Source organism: Chelon labrosus (genome assembly GCF_963514085.1).
Source record: "Chelon labrosus genome assembly, chromosome: 19".
Taxonomy (NCBI): domain Eukaryota; kingdom Metazoa; phylum Chordata; class Actinopteri; order Mugiliformes; family Mugilidae; genus Chelon; species Chelon labrosus.
Genome location: NC_140352.1, coordinates 20,446,344 through 20,466,722, shown reverse-complemented (window position 1 = coordinate 20,466,722; position 20,379 = coordinate 20,446,344). Strand labels below are relative to the sequence as shown.

The following is a 20,379-nucleotide window of genomic DNA, read 5'->3' as shown; positions in this document are numbered from 1 at the left end:
AGTATTGCTGATGCACTGGAAGGCCTTTATAGGTTTGAGGGCGTTTATTGTTGTCATTGAAAAATGTGCCACCTTTCTATTTTTATTTTTCCACAGGGCCCAGAAGAATTTCTTAGTTTTTCCGTCCTGATGGTGCACCCCTGTTGATCGTCTCATGTAGAGGCACCAAGATAGACAAATGAATTTCACAGCGCATCTGTCTAGCATGTAGGCCTGCATTCCTATACCCGGGCTTTATTTGTTCTATAATTCAAACCTTCATTTGTCCTGTAATTGCTGACTGTTAATTAATTATATATTCCTCCTCTGTTGGGTCCTCTGAGACGTGCTGGTGATAAAATGAATTAACTTGAACTCATTAACATTAAATGAATAGATTATTATTCAGAGTTTCTTCAGGGTTCACCTAGTTAAATTCTGAGACATCTGCCCTGTCAAGCTGGCAAGTGCAGCCGTGTCTGCTTCTATGTACACGTAGTAAGAAGGGGTATCTTTTCTATCTATCTATTCTTTTTATTCATGCAAACTTGAAGACATTCTTCTTACCTGGGAAAAGAGGAGGTAGCCATAGTCGTCGCAGGGCAACATGTCATCCACCAGCACCGTTGTCCACGTCCCATCTTTACATAACCGAACCTGGTAGGCCCCCTCCGGACAAATAGTCCTGGTGATCATCACCCTCTCCACCAGCTCCGGACGCTCTGCTAACACGGCCAGCGCACTCAGGAACCTGGAGAGAGATAAAGATCAGTGAACGGGGAAATAAAACGGCGGATCAGGGCGGACAGATGGAAGAGTGAGAGGTTGTGACTGAAACAAAGAGCACAGAAAATGTGAATTAGACTAATGGAGAAGAATATACATCCGCTGATTATGACAGGCAGGTGGATGGCTGAACACCCAAGTCAGTTGAAAAGACAGGCATGCTTAATGAACGTCAACTGACGCAATCAAAGAGGAATAAAAGAAAAAGACTGATAGGCAAGCATTAAATTGTAAATGTGGAATTGAAACATTCGTTTCCTAATGGCACCTCAAGCAGTTATAAAAGTTATTTTTTTTTTTTTTAAACATAATTTGCCTTCATTGAAAATCAATCACGTTTGATGAGTCAAGCTCCTGTGCCTTCTGGTTACCCCCACATTACAGTTAATTCAGCCTGCAGCAAAGACAAACCGACTTGCTTCTCCTAATTAGCTTGCGAGAGAAATTAAGTTAATCAAAAATTCAGATACGTCTGAAAATGCTAATTCTTTACACGAGAGAAATACAGTCCGGGACACAAAGATCCTACTTAAAAGGAATACATTTAAGAGTGAACATTAGTTCATCCGAAAATGTGGAAAGGAAATCATACAGTGCTAATGAAATGGCTACAAAAACTAGATGTTTTGGGACAATGAGCTAAAAATATTTGTCTTTGTGTGCTGCTGACTCACTGCTTATTTCGCACATGAATGATTTCGACCCCCGTTATTTACTGCATAATAGCGAAGAAATTACTAAGCTGAGTAGCTACTTTTGCCACTTGCAATATTGTCACGATATCTACAGATGAAAGGAGCGTCCCTTTCAGCCCATCTGCGTGTGTTAGCACAGCAGGAGTTTAAAGACTGAACCTCTTGTGTTTGGTGTATCATAAAAGCTGTATTCCATCTGTTCAAGAGGCAGCTCAGCGTGGCCGATCGGTCCATTCAGTCACTGATGAAATGGCAATCGGCAAAAAGAATCCAATGAAAATCCAATCAGCCCTGTCATAACGTGACTCTGATGCCAGCTCGCGTTGGGGCCGTACTCAAGGTGACCGGTGCCACATTCCTCTGCTGTTATTGGTTGGCGAGCAGGAGCTGGGGTGTTTGCTGGTTTATTAGGACAAATGTGTGTGTGTGAGAGAGAGAGGAAGTGAGAGAGTGATGAAGCCAATGAGGAAGAATTTAGGTTACATCCTGTTGCGAGCGAGAGGATTCGGCTCAGGGGAGGGTTATTTTTGATAAGCTGTGTGTGCTGGTGATGAAGCGAAAAGCCGTATTGGGACAACTTTGTGAGTGACTGTGCTTTGTTGTGTGTGTGTGTGTGTGTGTGTGTGTGTTTGCATGTTGTCATCTTCCACACACACACAGGACGCACAGAATAAGGGCAGGGAGATAAAGTATGTGTCCAGACCCACATTCCCGTGAATAATCTCCCTGTCAGGTGTGTATCTCTACATCTGTCCGACTCCTCTGCGCCCTCTTTCATTTAATGCTTGCCTTCTTTCTATTTCCTGCCTTCCAATTTTTCAGTTTCCTGCTCCCGCGCTCTTCCTTTATAGTTTCGAGGCCTCTTTGTCACTGTCTCCATCTCTTCTAGCTTCAGGGTGCAGTGTTCAGCTAAAGTAGACTTGCACAAAAACCACACAGATAGAAGTGTTATCTGTTGTCTGCTTTATATTCTTCTGACCTTTCACACAGACTGAACAGAATGAAAAATTTCCTCCTACTATGGGGATCCTTTGCTATTGTTTTTTTATGTCCTGGGTCAGAGCATTAATCAGGGCAGTGGTCCATGTTTTTTTTCCATTTTTTTTAATAAATGTTCTATCTCTAGGTTGTTCTAGGTTATCTGGACTGATTAGTGTCCCGTGTACCCTTGTGCTTAGTTGTGACAGCTCACCAGCAGTTTCCAAGGAGTCCTTGCAGGATGTCGGAGGGCCTCGGTGTGCGGAAGACGGACCACTTGACACCCCGATCTTTGAAGTTGTTGCAGTTGATCTCATGGGGCCGCAGCCACTTTTTGATTCGCTGCTGGACGCTGTCGCCCTCGGGGAAGCCCACGGAGCGAGGTCCCGGGGGGAAACTGTCATCCACAAAGTTCACCGAGTTCTGAAAAAGGACAAGGGAGAGGCGGACAGGAAAAGCGTTAGAGAGGCAAAGGAAGCAGATGAGTTTATTTAAAGTGGATTCAAAAATAGTAACAAACCCCCAAAATCCACTTTTAAATAATGCCCACGGAAGTCAGGAGAAGTTAACAGGAAAGCTTTTCAAATAGCTGATATAAGCTGATATTATTTTTTTTGCAGCCTAATGGTGGTTAACATGGGACACAGCAAGCCCTGGATTCTGAGATAAACAAGGGCAAAAGACTGGGTCCACATTTACTCATGTGACAGGAGGAATTAGTTCAACTGTAAGATTAGCGTCCCACATTGTGCACAACAGAAGCCCGAATGTGGCACCAAGTTCTCTACAAGCCAAGGTACAGGGTGAATATGCAAATGACACAGAGCATTTTTAAATGACACTTTGGATTCTGACACTGTAGCTGCCTCTTTACTGTACATAGGACCCAGACTACACAGACACACTAACAGATCGAGACATCCAATCTGACACACTATCTGCCCATCTAAAACTCTCCTGTACAAACCTGAGAGGGCCAACAGCTACGCACGCCAAAAACCCTATCCTGTTTCCTCTCTGCAGTGTCAGAAGTGAGCCTGGTCAGTCGTGTTTGCGAGGCAGGCGGGAGATGCGATGTGGGCACCCCACTGGAGGTTCACAGTGAAGAGAATTGATTTGTAACCACCCACCGCAATTTAATTCTATAGCCAGGATGCAGGATTAGCTACCAGACCGAATCACTTTAATGCTCCCTTGTCACCCGGACCATCTGAGGTCTCCACGTGGCTTACAGATTCTGTAGTTCACCGGTTAGGTATGACCCCTGCGCTGGCTTTTATTGTATGGGCTTAGCAGCCGATGTGGATTTTCCACAGAAGTGCAGAGAGAAGCTTTAGCCCTGAACACAGAGTCTAAAATCCTAGGTAATACAATAAAAAAATAAAATATTGGCAAACATTATTTTTTAGAAGGACAAGGCCAACTGGTGACAAAGGGTCAAAAAGTCAGCCTCATTACGTAGACACTGCTTCAGCCAGAGCAGAGATATTTATGATAACTTCTCTCTGATGAGGCAGGGGCAGGTCTACCTTGTGAGACACAACAACTGATATTATCAGGATTCAAGACCAATCAGCGTCCTATGAGGAACCAGTAGCAGATATTTTAGGTATTGTCTAGTGTAACAACAGCAAGAAGTTATACACAAAAGCCAGACTTGTCTATCAACATTCCAATTCTATAGTAAGGTGTACTAATTGCTTACTAGTTTCCCTAGTTCCTCATACTGTGGCTTGTTGTGTTTAGCCTTTTTCTAATCACCTGTTTCTGAGGACTTCTTCTCAGAAGGTTGTGTGGAACAAACCATCTGGTGACACGTTGTTTATTATCAGACCTGTTTATTGGCTTAATCTGGTTTGTCAGTTGTCAACATAATAACTTAAAATCTTAAATATATCATAAATCATCCATTTTATTCTGTGATTCATTCATTTGGCTCCAACTGCAGCCTAAGAGGTCCACCAACGCGCCATGAGTTAATTCAAAATTTTTAGAATTACTTTGCCAGGTAGACACTTTACTTTCCACGCTATCATCTGTCAGCATGAAACTTCAGCAGATGAATTAACCTACAGGACATGCTGATGTTAGCATGTGCTCCAACATATTTGTAATGCATCCTTACCCTACAGAAGGTACTGCTGTTAGTGTCCTGTTGCACTCATGTCTCATATCATGAGAATATTTCAAGGGGTTTGGCCTTCAAGGCTAAGACTAAATAATGGGACTTTTGACATATTGTCATATGATACTTTGGAACATGAAACTGGAGTATGGCCTTTGTCGTATGTCATAAATATGATTGCGAGTGCAAATTAGTTTTTTATGAAACCATAAATATTATTGGTATCAAAGTGCATTGTGGTTTAAAGCCACATACAAAACAACTGCCATACTGTTTAGTTTCTGGGGTAGTGGCTTATTTCCGTGTAAACCTAGCTGACTGTTCGCACTGAGTGAACTTGGTCCTGCTGTCTCCGATACTATCCCTGGGTACGTGCCAGCATGTAAAATGCAATCAGCCAGCTCAGTGCTGAGCTAGGAAAACCTGCTGAATTCCCGTCATCTCCTACACTACACACAACTGGCAGCCTTACAAGGTCTTTTTTTCTTGAGGATAGTAAGCTTGCAGCTAGATCATAGCTCAACATTTTACAGACAATCAACTGATCTCCTAAAATGTGGCGACGGGGAACTATAGAGCTGAATTTCACAGCGCCACACTTATTAAACCCAAAACAAAAGCGCTGAAGAACAGCCTAGCGCGTTCAATACTGTCACAGGCAGCGGAAACCTGTCACTGCGGGCCGTCAGACCTTCCAACATGCCAAAACCGAAATGTAAGCAAAATGTAGACAACAAGCAGCACAGATAGTGGTGAAAAAAAAAGGAAAGCAAACAAACCACAGACAATCTGTTGCCATGTGGCATATTTTTGCTGCTTCCCCTGTGGGTAATGGGGGAAGGGAAGAGAGAACCCCTGTGTTTTATGGTTCGCAAGTTGAGCTGATGGCTGTTAGCAGCATTTACTTGTTTGGCACAGTGGGTAAGCGGACACGCTCTGGGACACTGGCATCAAGGACTCACCTCTTGCTCTCAAACCCAATCAAGGAGAGTCAGAAACAGCTAGGAGGCAAGAGAAACAAACTGCTCTCAGGTGAAGAGAGAGTAACGTTTCTTAAACTAAAACTCCATCTATTTAATTCAACATGTCCAAATAGAAAATTATGCAGTCAGAAACATGTGGTGTATTATTATGGTCTGCCTGCCCACAAATCTTGTTACAGGGTAAACCAAAGGCTTTTATCATTATTACATTTTCGCCAGTGGTGTTTTGGTGCTTGCCAAGTTTGTGCCCTGACAGAGATGGATTACAAATACTTGCTTACCACTTTACCCCTCCAATATCTGTTTGGCGCCTAAAACCTACACACAGCAGTTGATGCTGTTAGTGATTACATTCACTATAGGGAAGCAGATCATCTCTGCTCCTCTCTTCTCGAGCTCTGCTGCTAAAAATAGGCAAGCCCTGTGTTCACCTTAGCACGTACACACACACAGTGACTGCTACACTGGAGAATTGAGTGCAGTCGTGTGGAGATGGTGGGCTCGGGGTGGAGGGGTGTAGTGGGTGGCAAGGGGAAAGTATATTTTGAGGTATTAGCAAAGAGGAAGGAATAAAAAAACAAAAAAAAGCATGTGAGGATAGATGTGATGGAAGGAGACGAGATTAAAAGGAGACGAAGAGGAGAGAGTGCTTTGAAGAGCACAGAGGCCAAGAACCAGAGAGAGGCAGAGGTAAAATATTTGAAGAGCAAAGGCAAGGTGATAAAAGAAAGAGTAGCTTAAATGATCTTAAATTAGGAAAAGGGAAGGAGAAGGTGGGGATGAGGGATCTCCGATATCCTTCCTTCCTGCCGAGCCAACTTCCCTCCCACGCTCGCAGCAGTCAGCCCTGTGACTTTCAAAGAAGACATTAATAATGCACTCTAAAGCTCACTACATGCTATTGTAAACATGGCATGATAGGTGCCATGCTGGTGTAATAAGTGAGCATGCATAACACACCCAAATAAATCCACAAGAAGCCTGCTCTACTAAACGTAATCTAAACTGTCCTAAATCCTGCAATGCCCACATTTGTTAAGTTAGTCCAGTCAGATATTAGCACAAGTCTTGTCCAAATGGTTTCAAATTAACTGACAGTCACATGAACCTTCATTGTCAACATAATAGGGACTTATCAAAGGTTTAGCCTAAGCTAGAAGCAGTGTGAGTCAAAGAAGCATAACGGTTGTCCTAGCTTCAGAAAGTGGCATCAAAGAACTACTGGCAACGAAGGCCGACTGACATTACTCATGGCGCCTGTGTCTGGGCCAAAAAGTTGCATTACAAAATACCAGCCGATGCATATATTCTGTGCTTGTGTGAGAAGAAATAGCCAGGGAACTGGGAGAGCTACTATTAGCTGAGAGTCCTTGTGAAAATATTTGTGTATATGAATGTTCAGATTAGATAAAGGTGTCAAATATAAAAGTCTTTTGTGTTCCATTTGAATTTGGCTGTTTAGCTTACTTTTTTTTTTTTAATATCATTTCTCTTCTCGTGCACTGGTTCTCTAAGCTGAACAGTCAGCCAGAGAGATCCCTGTGACTGACTTGTTCTGCCTCCGAGGGTCCAACAACGGTGCAGGACACACTGGAAAGACTAGGGCCACAGATTCTCAGAGGTGGTTTAACACCAGAAAACAGCCAGGTGATGGCTTGGTGTGTCACGTCCCTTAATTATTTGCTGTGGAAGATATTTCTGCTTTCCCCCAGGACAGACACTGAACCACACGAATCAGGTGTCACAAACTACACGACTGACTTCTAAGTCCTCTTTGTATTTTGAACATTAAATGCAAAGCCAGAGGCGCTGAAGCAGGTTATAATGCATCATCATTAATGATGACGGCTGTAATTACCTAAGCATAATTGGGGTTTTTTTCCATTAAGAAAAAAAAATGAATGCCATGTGACATTTATGCAACATGTTCTGTTTTAAAGTGAATCCTGATACAAAAACAAAATATTCTGTTTGTACTGATTTTCAATAAAAGATTAAATTTGAGCAGTCTGATTCAAAGGGAAATTAAATGATAAAAAGAAATGTTTTATGTCTCACTGATAGGTCTGCTATTACAAAGTGAAGGGTATTTCATTAAGAAATGTAATATATTCCTAAAATACAAAATATAATACTAACTCTAAAGGTACAAAAAGGAGCCTGACTGGAGCCAATACAAGAGTTACCCAAACTGTTCAGAATTTTGGGAATGATTTCCCTGTGACTGAGGGCAGGCTGTAGACTGGATATAAAGATTAGACACCCAGGATGTGCAGCTCATTTACGTGGCCAAGATTCACCCGCTGGTCGTTTAAACTCAGCTAACGAAGCAAGTGCAAACAGAGGCAATAGCAAAAGCTATTAGCATTTCTCTGAAATTAGAGAGATTGAGGGAGTGGGAACAATGCCAGAGCGGTAACAAAAAGAGGAATTACAATGAGGGAAGTGTGCTCTGAAAGGCAATGTGCACGCTGTGAATACATTGAATACCCAAAGAAGTCACCAGCAAGATAAAAAGAAAAAAGGATGAGGCACAATTAACTCATAGCAGTTGGACAACAAATGACCAAAGTAAGTTGTCTTGGTCACCCTTTAAAGATGACGCAAATTCAAATCCCAGCACAGAAGATCTCACCACAGACAACCCCAAGCGTTTACAACTTACAAATAAGATACAAAGAGACTCTGCCTTTATTGAGTTTACTACTATAACTCATGATTCTCTTACCTCTCTGCAGAAGCTGACAATGTTCTCCCAAAGCTCCTTAGCCTCGCCCTCATCATTTCGTCGACGGGCCTCAACATGCATGCTCTCCCTCCTCTTCAGAGGTTTGACCACCTTGCGAAGCGTGAGGTACTGCTGAGGCGTGTGGCATGCTGCACAGTTCTTGGCTTTGATGTCATTGAGCAGCGTACATGCTGGGCAACTCCACTGTCCCACCTTCTCCTGAAGGCTAGATGAGGCGGAGGAGGAAGAGGAACCAGAAGAAGCGATAGCAGAAGAGGAGGAAGGAAAGCCCCGGGCCTGTTTCCGTATTTTATGACCTGAGGAGGATGAAGATGAGGAAGGAGTGCAGGAGCACGATGCAGTGCCGGGCCCCACTGGGAGGCCACAGTGTGTGCAGCAGCGGGGAAGGGGTGCCTGCTGCTCCTGAAAGCCGTGCAGTTTGGAAGAACCACAAGCAGAGCACTTGGGTGCACCTGTAGGGTTGCGTAGGGTGCACTTGGAGCAGGCCCAGGTGCTAAAGTCCGGACTAGAGGGGCTGGCCGGGGTAAATCGTACCGTCTCACTGCCGACCATGTCAATGAGGTCAGCGCCACCCCGTGACGATCGGCAGGCCTCACATTTAGCTGAGTTGCCTGGATTGGGCAAGGAGCAGCTAGGGCACTTCCAGGTGGGGGCAGCTGAGGAAGCAACAGGAAGGTGGGGAGTCAGTGGGTGGTGCTGAGTGTCTTCTTCTTCCAAGATACTGAGGCGCTTGCTGGGATATGAGGGTTCCTGGGGTTGGGCATGTTTGGGTTTGGCTGGCCGCTGTGGACCGGGCTGGGGTGGCACACTGGCCGTTGAAGGGGAAGTGGGGCTGGGAGTGTTGGTGCCTGTGGTTGGCGGGCGCCCTGGTGGGGGTACTTCCCTCCTGCTGCGAGGCACAGGATTATTCTGAAGGGAGGAGAAAGGGGTAAAGGGAGAGGAGAGGGCCTGCGAAGACACATGGGGAGGCTCTTGAGGATCACTCGGAGCTGCTGGGGGAGAGTCATCTGTAAGGTCAATGACTAGCGGAGCTGAAGGGGTTGTGTGAACAGGAAACCCCAGCACGGGCGTGCGCACCTCAGGCACTACCAGTGCCTCTGGGGGAATTTTAGGCAAAGACAGTTTCCTGGGCCCGCCACAGGCTGAGCATGACAGTGCCACGGGCGTGTTGTGAAGCGTGCATCGAGGACAAGCCCAGCCAGAGTGATGCCCCTCCAGAACAACCACCTCTCCGTTGCTCTCAGACCGTCTCAGCACTTCCTCCTTAGCTGGGTGCTGTCCATGGGGCTCAAGCAGAACTGTGGGTGTGATGGTAGGCGTTGGGGGTTCAGCAGGAGCAGAGGGGAGGCCATTGGCAGTGGCGGCTATGGTGGTGGTAGGCGGCGTGTGAGTGGCAGGGGATGGACCAAAGCCACATACGGAGCATGCTCCAGATCCCTGGGGGTTGTTGAGAGTACAGCGGGGGCAGGCCCAGCGATGCTCCTCACTGCTGCTCAGCCGCAGGATCTGGTTAAGGTCAGGTTTCTGGCGTGGTGCCTCACAGATGGAACAGCGAGGTGCTGCACCGGCATTTAAAAAGGTGCAGCGTCCACATGACCACTCGCTGCCTCGCACTGCTGCTGCCATGGAGCCAGGAGAGTGAGAGTGGCTGGAAAACAGTAAACACTGAATTAGAACAAATTGGATAAGTCAATGACACTTCATGCTGTATAGCTGAAAATGCTTGGCATAAACAGATGCATATGTGGTACGCCACATCACATGAGCTACTCATTCTGTAATGTTCAGTAGTGGCGTTTCAACAAAGTCTCAGTGGAGCCAAGAAGGAAGAAAGCAAGACAGGATGAGACAGAGTGAGTAATAAGAAATTATGAGAAAGCAAGAAAATGAACATATGCTTCCAGTAAACTAAGGGTGATTATCTACAGGAAGAGCACACATCAAAAATATCTCTGAGACCGCAAGAGGAGGAGAGAGAGACAGAATTAGAAAAGAAAAATAAAGTGTGAGAGGGAAAGATTAGCCAGTGCAGGGGAAAAATCAAATCTCCCTCCTGGGGGCACTGAGGGCAGTAAATCCATACACAATGGCCACCTGATTAGAGCCAGAGAGACAGCACACTGAGAGGAGAAGAGAGAGGAGGAGAGAGGAGGAGAGAGGAGGAGCTGCTACTGCCTCAGAATACTAGGCCAACGCTGCTCCAGTCCTTCTGACTGACACTTATTAGAATGTAAAAAACACACGGGATCTCCACCACTTCATTTTAGCACCTTTCTCTCCCTTCAGTGAATGTTAATGCCTGGCAGAAGGGAGCAACTTAAGGTCATGTCAATCTCATGCCAAAATGAATTTCCAAATGAATTTCAAATGCATGGGCGTATTAATTCTGGCAGCACCTATGACTTCGGCATATTTTAATGGCAAATCATTAGAGCAACTGGAGTTGGAGCAATTTAAAGCCAGCTACTCTAAACAGATTTAACAATGTAAACAGTGCAGGGAGAAAGTCATCTATCTATCTAGTGATCTGCACCTTCTGCACATAAAAACTTAAAGCAGTATGTTATTGTGGCTTGGCTTGTATGTACGATTCATTGTGTGCGCGTGCAGTTCAGTCAATCTGGATTATTGATAGCGTGTTAGTGCCTTCAAAGAGAAAGCAGCACAGTTGGATACTTCCCGCTGTGAAAGGGAGGGTTTGGAGAGGGACAGCCTTAAGGGACGGACAGGGTTGCTGTCTGGACAAGCCCATAAATGTCACTGTCACTCAGGCTACTCATGTGTGAAAACACCAACAGGGAGAAGGTAATGTGGGATTTTTAGTGAGGTGGAGGGTAAGGTGCTAAAATACTGCACTGCTTTTCACAATGATCCTCGAAAAGCAAAGCCGTTTCCTACAAAGTGACCCAAGCTTGTGGATCTGGTAACATTTTTCCCATTTCTATTATATTTTGGTTGGACAACTATGCTGACATCTGAGGCGGCTTTGACAAAAAGCCTTTAAAGGGAAAGCACTGGTTTTTGGTTATTTGTTAAAAAGTCTGTACTCCCGATGGAAGCAAACTCTCCGTCTATGAAAAACACATTCTGATAATCCTTTGTAGCTTTCACGTCAGTGTGAGGAGAAAAACAGCCTCACAATCCATGTGACATTTTAATTCCACTAAAATATACAGTGACTGCTGGTTGGACAGTCTTAAGTCCTGCTCTTCTCCACTACAGCACCATGTGTCCTGGGCAGCTAGCCGCTCTTAGTTTAACTCCATTAAACCCTTTCAAAACAGGCAACTCCTCTGAACCCAGGGGAACCTCTTATAGACAACTCCTTGCTACCAGCATGCCGTCTTTTACTCTCGTCAACTCTCTTCCCTAAGGTAAAGAGGAAATGACAGCAGGGAGGGATATGAATCTATCTCTTCAGTTGTCTTTGAGCATGTGGGTCCTTGCCGCTGGCTTGCGTGCTTATATGTAGCAAGCATGTAGCTATATTTATCTGCATAGACACTGTACAGTTGTTTGTTTCATTGTCTGCCTACATTTGTGTAGTTCGTGAGTGTCTTAAGGCCCTGGGCAGCAAAAGTATAGAAGTAGAAGTGTATTAGCATGCCATTAGTCCTGCATCCATTCTCCTGAGCTGCAGTCAGCACTCCAACATGAATCAGGGCCCCCCACCATGAAGAGGAAACTCAGCTTTCCAATGATAACAATAAGCAAAACAAACATGTAGGCCTGATTGCTATGCAATATTAAGTGTTTAAATGTATAAAAGTGGTTATCTCTGCAACATAGGTAACCAAGTAATAATATTTTTAAGATTATTAAAATTGAATGACTTTGAATATGCAGTACAAAATATTTCAACTAACCCCAAACGACCTGCGCTGTCTCCTGATGCAACAACACATCACCCAAGCCCTCGGCACTTAAGTTTCAACGCTGAATTAAGTGGCAGCCCCACGCTTTGCTGGCACATCTTAACACTGTGTTTGGCTCTCCAAAGGCCTGCCTATCTGAGGGCTGCAAACAGGAACGATGAAGACAACAACAACAAGTGTCAACACCTCATGTTTGATGACAGGTTCTGCCCTGTGGCCATTTTCATAACTGTCAGGCCTCTTTCATCTCCAGCAAGAGAGCAAAGTCACTATGTCAGCCTCATGGATACTTTGTCAAAGCAATTGATTTGGTTCTAGCTTGAGCACAGGGATGCAATATGTTTCTGTCTGCAGCAGATGCTGTGTAGGAGCTTTTTAATAAAATGATCAGCCTCAAGGACCTTTCTAATATCTAGTTTAATTGTCTTATTATTATCTGCAGTTAGCAGCACACCCATTAAGCAATGCATTATGAGCAGCTACAGTCACAAGTGACTCACCTCAAAAGGGTGACCTTGAAAGCATCATGAATGCACACATGTGCACACCTGTGATCTCTGGACCCTATTTAAAAGGATGTGTTCCGCGTACATGCTCCACTCAATCCCAGGAGTGTGCACATACCCAGAGAGACACATGCACACACCTTCCGTCCTTGGCCCTGTGTTCAGTGGAGCTGCTCTAAAAGTGCCCACTTCAGCTCCTCAGTGTCGCAGACTTGGGCGGGCAGCCAACAGTTTACAGTGGAGAAAGAATAAAAGAAAGGCCTCACCTCAAGAAACCCTATCATTTTGCAATGAGGTTCTCAATGCAGCCTGCTGCCCATAAAGTATCTGCTCCAAGCTTAAATCCACTTAAGTAAGCGCATCAATGACCCCTGGCCAATTTTTCAATGCTTCACTCGAAAGACTATCAGCTTCAGCAGTCAATTATAAAAAGTGTGAGCCCTGAAACTCAGTGAGGACAAGCAAACCTGTAATATCGTGGGAAAGGCAAATTACCTGTCACAACTCATGTCTACAAGGAAAACTTCAGGCTTTGGAGAGAAGCCATAATCATGAAGTACAGACTGTACACAACCCTAGGCTCAACACAGGTCAGCAAGGCTTTAAGAAATGCTACTAAAGCTCTGTGTAGGCTGGCTACTTGGATTCATTCTACATACTGAACTCTGTTGAGAGATCAAGTGAGCCAAATCTCGCCAGTTTCTCCCTGCCTCACTGTGAGACATTTGGCCTTTGTGCGACAGTCATTAGCAGTGCCTTTCCAAGGTTGGCCCTGCGCCCAGGGCCTGAGGGGAAAGTGTGGTACTGTCCTGGGCCATTAGGGGCAGAGTGATTCTGCTTTACTCATTCTGCACAACAACAGCCATCAAAGTCAGCTTGGAAATTACCAGGATAGTTTCAATGATAATTTAATTTTTGGAATTTATTTATTCTCAGTGGTTTATCTTTCATATAATTATAATGATATTTGTTGAATTATAATCTAATAATACTGCATCAGATGTTCTGTACTGCAAAAGCATGTTTTCATCTATGAAACACATGAATAAAAAGCCATTCTCTTAATTCTTACTTAACAAATTAAACCTCTAACTTGCCACCTAATGAATGAATCCTGCCTTAGTCTGAGCTAAAGTAAAAAATGAGTCAGTCAGCACACTAGAGATATTATATAACAGATGGCCTGTCAGTCAGTGTACAGAAAGTGTCACACAGATTCTCCACGACAGTTTATCTTGTGGCGAGCTGTGCTTTAAACATTTTGCATAGCACAAGGTTTCTCAGAGCCTCGAAAATAAACACGAGCGACTAAACAGAACCCCTTGATCTCAACATACAGACCTGTGTACTCTACATTTGTGCTGCCAACTGATAGCAGTCCAACAACATTTACATTTCTTATCATGTGTATGCACATGCCAAGTGTATCTGCGAGCAACATACTGCGTCAGCTTTCTGGTATGAAAACATACTTGGGTGAACAAAAAAAATAGCAGCTGTAGCTTGGTGCTTGTTCGCACTATACCGGCCAGTTCATTGGGTATACCTGTTCAACTGCTCATTTCTTCTTGAACGCGACAAGAAGTTCCCTATATTCAAATGGCGTCCCTGCCAGATCTCAATCCAACCGAGGACCTTTGGGATGTGGTGGAGCAGGAGATTAGCATCATGAATGCATGTGTGATGCCATCATGCGAATATGGACCGAGCACTCAAAGGAACGTTTCCAGCAACTTGCCGAAGCTATGCAATGAAGAATTAAGGCAGAGTGTACATTAGGAGTGTGTAGCTTGTACAGACATTCAGTATACATCAAGACAACATAAACGGTGTGCATTTGCGCAATTGAAATAATGTTCCTGTTAAATCCAGCTTAACTAATGTCTCTTGTGAATTTGCCACTGTGTAGTCCTAGTTAATAACGTAGCCAATCCATACCATGCTTAGTCAGGCCTGTCAGTATACCTTACATGTCTCTCTGACAGCGAGAAACTATAATTGTACCAACTGCTTAGGATTTTGCACAGCCTGCAGTGAGAAAATATGCAACACCAAATCCAAATGCAAAACACACTTCTACAACACATTATAGATTCCCATTCTTGCATATTTAAATTTAAATTAAAGAAACAACATATTGCATGCAGCAGTGCGGAAACCATTGGCCAGCTAATTAAAAACCTTTTTACTGCAGTTTCATTTGATTAATCATTCCTTATTTCAAGCAAATACGTCAACAGCGCCACAAGGATTTGCATCATAGCAATTGGATACCTTTGGATTCTTGTGCTGCAGGCGAGGTTTTAAGGCGCTCACGCGTGTTCAGTTGAGCTTTATCAGCTATCAATACGGTATTACTGCAAACAATTAGAGCCACACTACTTTGTTTTCATGCTGAAGCTGCAAAACTCAGTTTTCTACCCAGCGATCTCAGCTAGCCAAGTGAAGTGTTGCCTTCACCGTGTTTTCTAATGCATCTTGGGTGCTTTATCAGATTGACGCATGGTATTGAGATCAATGCTGACAGGTTCATTAGGTCCACTAGTAGCAAATGCATTCTAACACAGCAGTCATGCACTAAATCTTATTTTTATGAGTTTAGGGTATTCAGCATTTATTTAAAACATCTGAGCGAGCTGCTGATTCGACTGTGTTTGAGGTTATCATTTTTTGCGGGTGTACTATTGAATTATAAAGTGCAACCGACACATGTTGCTATTAGGGCACAGCCTAAATAAAACACACATCTGTGTTTAATTCAATCCAGTTAAACAGCACCATAAACTATATCGTCCAAAATAATCACACAGTTGAATCACCACCTTCTCTTTCAACGTAAACTCAACATTGTAGCAGACATGAAGGTGGATTTAGTGCAGGACTATTATATCAGAATGCAATAGTTTTCACTACTTTACCAAATATTACAGTCCAGTCAAGTATTTCCCCCCATGGAATTAACATACACTGACCATGCAAAACATTATGACCACTTTCCTAATATAGTGTAGGTCTCCCTTGTGCCTCCAAAACAGTTGTGACTCATCAGAGAATGGACATGGGCCTTCTGAGGGTGTCCTGTGGTGTCTGGCAACAGAATGTTGTTGTTGGGGGGGGGGGGCTTTGGCTCCTATGGGTTGAGGATGGGTTAATGTTGCCTCTGTGGATCATCCCACAGATACTTCATCAGTTTGTGATCTAGTAAATTTGGAGGCCAGGTCGACACCTTGTGCTGTTCTTCATGTTTTTTTAAGTTGTTCCTAAAGCGGTTTTGTGTGTGTGCCTGTGTCTGGTCTAGGTGGGTGCTACATGTCTAAGCAACATCCACATTAATGCCAGGTCCAAAAGTTTTTCCAGCAGAACACTGAATTGTCACAATGGTCAATGTTATCTACTTCTGCTGTCAGTGGTTTTAATATTGTGGCTGATTGGTGTATGTTAATATATTTAAAGCCATGCGAGTCTGGCCAAGAAAGGCTACAGATGTACACCAAATAAACAAATAAAGTGAGCTGATCTTGAGATACATTACAGAGAGGAACAGTTTTGTGTGAAGGCAGAGAGGGAGATGGTCATGTGTCTTGGTTATTGTGCATTTGATTATAAACCTCTTCAATAGCTGCAACTCTACAAGTGACAGGGATACATGGAGTGTTTTTCCTAAGTACCAGCTGTAATGGCATTACCCAGAGTGTTGGCTGACGGCTTGTGCTTTTTGTATCTTTTACTTCTTTCACACAAACACCACTGACAGTCAGAAGAATGATGCCAATTTAATGGTAATTTCTGTTTAACAGCGCAGAGCGCTTTTTTTTTTCATTATTTATTAAAAAGGAGACGTATCAGAGGCCAATATGCTGTTGGATAAGGCAAGCTGCAAAAAAGGATAATGAATGTTGAAACATTCGGCTGCATCTGGACACACCCTGAAAACTCCAGTGTTGGGAATTAGATCAGCACTTTTACACATTCTTTGCCACTCTTGAGAAACCCGTCTGAGAACTTACTGTACTTAATAATGAATGCAGTCTGTCTGTAACAGTGTTACTGGCGAAGACTATTGTTTTAGCTCAAGTATTGCTCGCAAGATCAGAACAACTGTTCCAGTTCAAATGATTTACCAAGAAACAAGCATTCCTTCCTGTTTTTCTGATGAGTCAGGTAATATGTTGTGGCATGAATATGACGCATTAATCAACGGCGTTTAGTTGGCAATTCATTCCTTACAACAAACCCTGCTAAGCTGAACCACTGACTCATTTGAGGCAAGTACCTAGAGCCTAGGAGATAAAGAGTTTCTACCCAGACACACTGAAACTTGATGACGTGAAACAAGGGATTGGTGACAGTGAAGTCTTAGTCACAAGGGACAACACAAAGATAATTGGGGAAGATTCAATGACGTGACACTTTTTAATGAGAAGAGAGTCAGTAGATTAAAGACTCCTACCAAACAACAGCTGTTTTTGAAAGGGCACTCTAAGGCCGAAACATTCCTAAGCACTGCTGAGGCTATACACTAAGAGCAACTTAAAAAACCGAACAAGCAGGAGACTGTTGTGAAAATGGAACACTACGAGAAGGGTGTGATGCCGCAGAAACAAGGGCTATGTTGTGTGAATGTTCACAACATTATCAGAGGAATACCATGAATGAGAATATCTGAGCTTGAAATGTTTTTTATCGCAAAGTTCAAGACAGTTTGTTCCTGCTGTCACCGTTTTAACGCCGGGCTTCCCCGGATGATCACGGACCTTTTGATCAAGCCTTCATGATCCAAAACTATTCCAATTCTGAATAAGAAACTGGAAATGATAAGAAGGCAAATATTGGTCATAAACGGAGAGAAGAAACAGAAACAATAAGAGCAGCTTCTGACCTCCAGCTGTGCCCTCAGTGAATATTTCACGACCAGTTCTCATTTTTGATGGGTGAATCTGTCAGCGGTGGAGACAGCTTTAGACATTTGAATCTTTAAACAGAGGAAACTGTCTGACTGGGTTTCAGCAGGCATCAGTAGGACGGAGCAAAGCGAGCGCAAGCAGGAAGCCACAGGTCCGGAATCAGAGAGGAAGGCGAGGAAGAGATGTCAGGGGCATGGTGCGCTGCTGCTGCGCTCATCTGAAGTTCCGTAGGGCATCCAAACCTGGAGGGCAGGAGCACTGCTGACTAGGGCTGCAGCTATCGATTCTTTTTGTAATCGATTAATCTAGCACTTTATCGATCGATTAATCGGATATTTTTTTTACGTTTTTAAACAACCAAAACAAATGATGCATAACGAAAATTATGTGGCTGTAAAATGATCACGCATTTGCCTTTTATTTCTCAAAAAAACAGAGAACTCCAACTCCAACATTTGGCTCCAAAACTAAGCCCATGTATTGCAATTTACCCATTAAAAGTGCCAGTGCCAACAATTACATAACAATACAGTTAAGCAAACTTACTGTAAAACAAAAAGCAATTTAATTTATTAATATGCACAACAAGTTTCATGTTGTAATCTAGCCCTGACACCAAAGTAAATATCCGTTTTATGTAGATTTCTACACCTGCAGCATTTACTATTAGGCTACTAACAAATAATACATAATTTCTGGGGTGAGCCTATTTGCTATGGTAACCTAGCAACCTGTGTGTTTTTTTGTGAACGCGTGCTGTGCGTGAGGAAGAGTGAGAGAGATGAGGGTGCAGAGAATTTAGTAAAGTCAATGATTCTGATAAGCTCAGGCCGGTCGCGTTCGCCTCGCGGCCGCTCAATTTATGATAATAGGGGAGTATATGGGAGTATTTGGCCGCTATTCGCGGAGAATTTATTAACGTCAATGATTCTAATAAGCTCAGGCCGGTCGCGTTCGCCTCGCGGCCGCTCAATTTGTGATCCGCTGCGTAAATCCTTCGGCTGGCCCGGTCGTCCCGATTCCCACTCCGCCCCTGAAGCTAAACATCATATCTAGTCAAACCGCATCATGACATCGCTACATACAGTATGCGATTAAAATCAGCGAACATTAATGTATAGCTTTAGGTTACGTTACCTTGTTTCAGCGACGCTTGGTGAAACAGCATGTGGATGTTTTCTGTTCAGATGCTGGATCATTGAGCTTGTCCTGCTGTGGTACGCCAGGTCTACTTTGCAGTATCTGCACTTTGTTCTCTTCCTTTTTTAGAATGTAATGATCCCAAACTTTAGACATTTTTTGCCGTTTATGGGCATCTTTACTCTCCGCCATCGCGCCAACTAAATTCAAAATGTATCACGCGCTAGTGGTGTGCTTGCATAGGTGCTTCCAAAACAACGGTCCGTGTGGAACAATCAGATCCCTGCGCGTATAGTGCGCGTCATAGGAATTTAACGAGGCTTCGAGGCAGAGTTTTTGCCTCGACCAATTTTTGTAATCGAGTTAATCGAGTAACTCGACGAATCGTTTCAGCCCTACTGCTGACTGCCTACAGCTGGAGTAGAACTTTCCAAAAAGACTGCCCAAAGTAAATTTTTACTTCCTGTTACTAAAATCCAAATTTAACCATTGAAGGTAGACCAGTAAACACATGCCATGAGGATGCTCTAGCTCCTCCTGACATTTACATGAGTTATCAAAAGCTTGAACGATGCATCTCCAAAGGTGTAATTAGCTAGCATACTTTTGTTTCAGTGTGTGCCACTGCCAGGTTACCATGTGCGGTCTTATCTAGGGCCCAGTGGAATTAGGTTACTGAACATATGCTACTGATTTCCATGGCAACAGGAGCGGGGATATCTGGAATCATGTCAGTTGCAGTGCCAACAGGCTATTTTTTTTTTTTCTTGTCTAGCTGTTTCAATGCTCCGTTTTCCAAAGAAGGCCACACTGTGAGACAGAGCCCTCATGTCAAATCCACTCCGGAGGCTTTGGGACTGTCTTGACGCGGCTCTGTCTTCGTCAGACGAGCAACAGCTAGGGAGGGCACGATGAAATAATTAAGACATAAACGCGGCCAGTGACCGTGCCTGTTGAGCCCAAGTGGACCCGTTTTTAATCCAATTAAAGGGAGGAGAGCCAGTGGAATGGAGCTGCGATAAACGGCATCATCCATCATGCTGGGACAGTGGAAACACTCGGATCGACTCCGGGGAGAGCACACGCCGACTTTAAAGGCTCAGGACTCCCAAGGCCGTGTACTACGAGACACGGTTGCTCAAATCAAATGAATCGCAGTCGCATTGTTGACTTAACAACATTAGCATTGTGATAAAACTGCATTGTGCTGCTATTAATTAAAATACTGACAAGACTGAGATTCCAACATTACAAAACATTGCAGCTCCCACAACCACCCGTCTGTTGTATTGCTAAATGGGTTGTTATCATGAGTGAGCCCTCACAGTTTAGGTACTGATTCAAGGCACACAAACACTTCCCAAAAATCAATGGGTTGCTGCTGGACAAAAACTAATTGAAATTATCCAAGGGCAAGTCTGCTCATACAGTCTCCAAGGTAACAAAAACAAGGGGAAGAAAATGTTTAATAGGACAATATATCGGAGAAAAAACTGAACAAGTTTGCAGAAGTTAAGCTGGGCTCACAGTGTTCTGTTGTTTTTATATTGCATGCTCTGTCACAGCTCAGCAAAGCTTGCCTAACGTTGTTAGGCTCACGCAGCAGTGTGTATATGTGCATAAGACTGTTAGTGAATGTGTCTGTGCAGAGGGTGAGTA

The 20,379-nt window shown here is 43.8% G+C and overlaps 1 protein-coding gene across 6 annotated transcripts in view; it reads right to left on the bottom strand.

Annotated features, from left to right (window-relative positions):
• The window catches only part of capn15 (calpain 15), a 40,360-nt gene that overhangs the window by 13,065 nt on the left and 6,916 nt on the right, over positions 1-20,379 (bottom strand). For 4 of the 6 annotated variants that reach the window (XM_084567901.1, XM_084567899.1, XM_084567900.1 and 1 more), the window contains exons 2-4: positions 8,275-9,943; positions 2,653-2,861; positions 547-730 (exon numbers count right to left, since the gene is read on the bottom strand). In XM_084567901.1, coding sequence (XP_084424027.1) covers positions 547-730; positions 2,653-2,861; positions 8,275-9,921 — 2,040 coding nt within the window. In that variant the 5' untranslated portion in view covers positions 9,922-9,943. Of the gene's footprint in view, positions 1-546; positions 731-2,652; positions 2,862-8,274; positions 9,944-14,222; positions 15,763-20,379 lie in introns of those variants that run through there. The other 2 variants (XM_084567903.1, XM_084567902.1) reach the window with 2 other exon arrangements.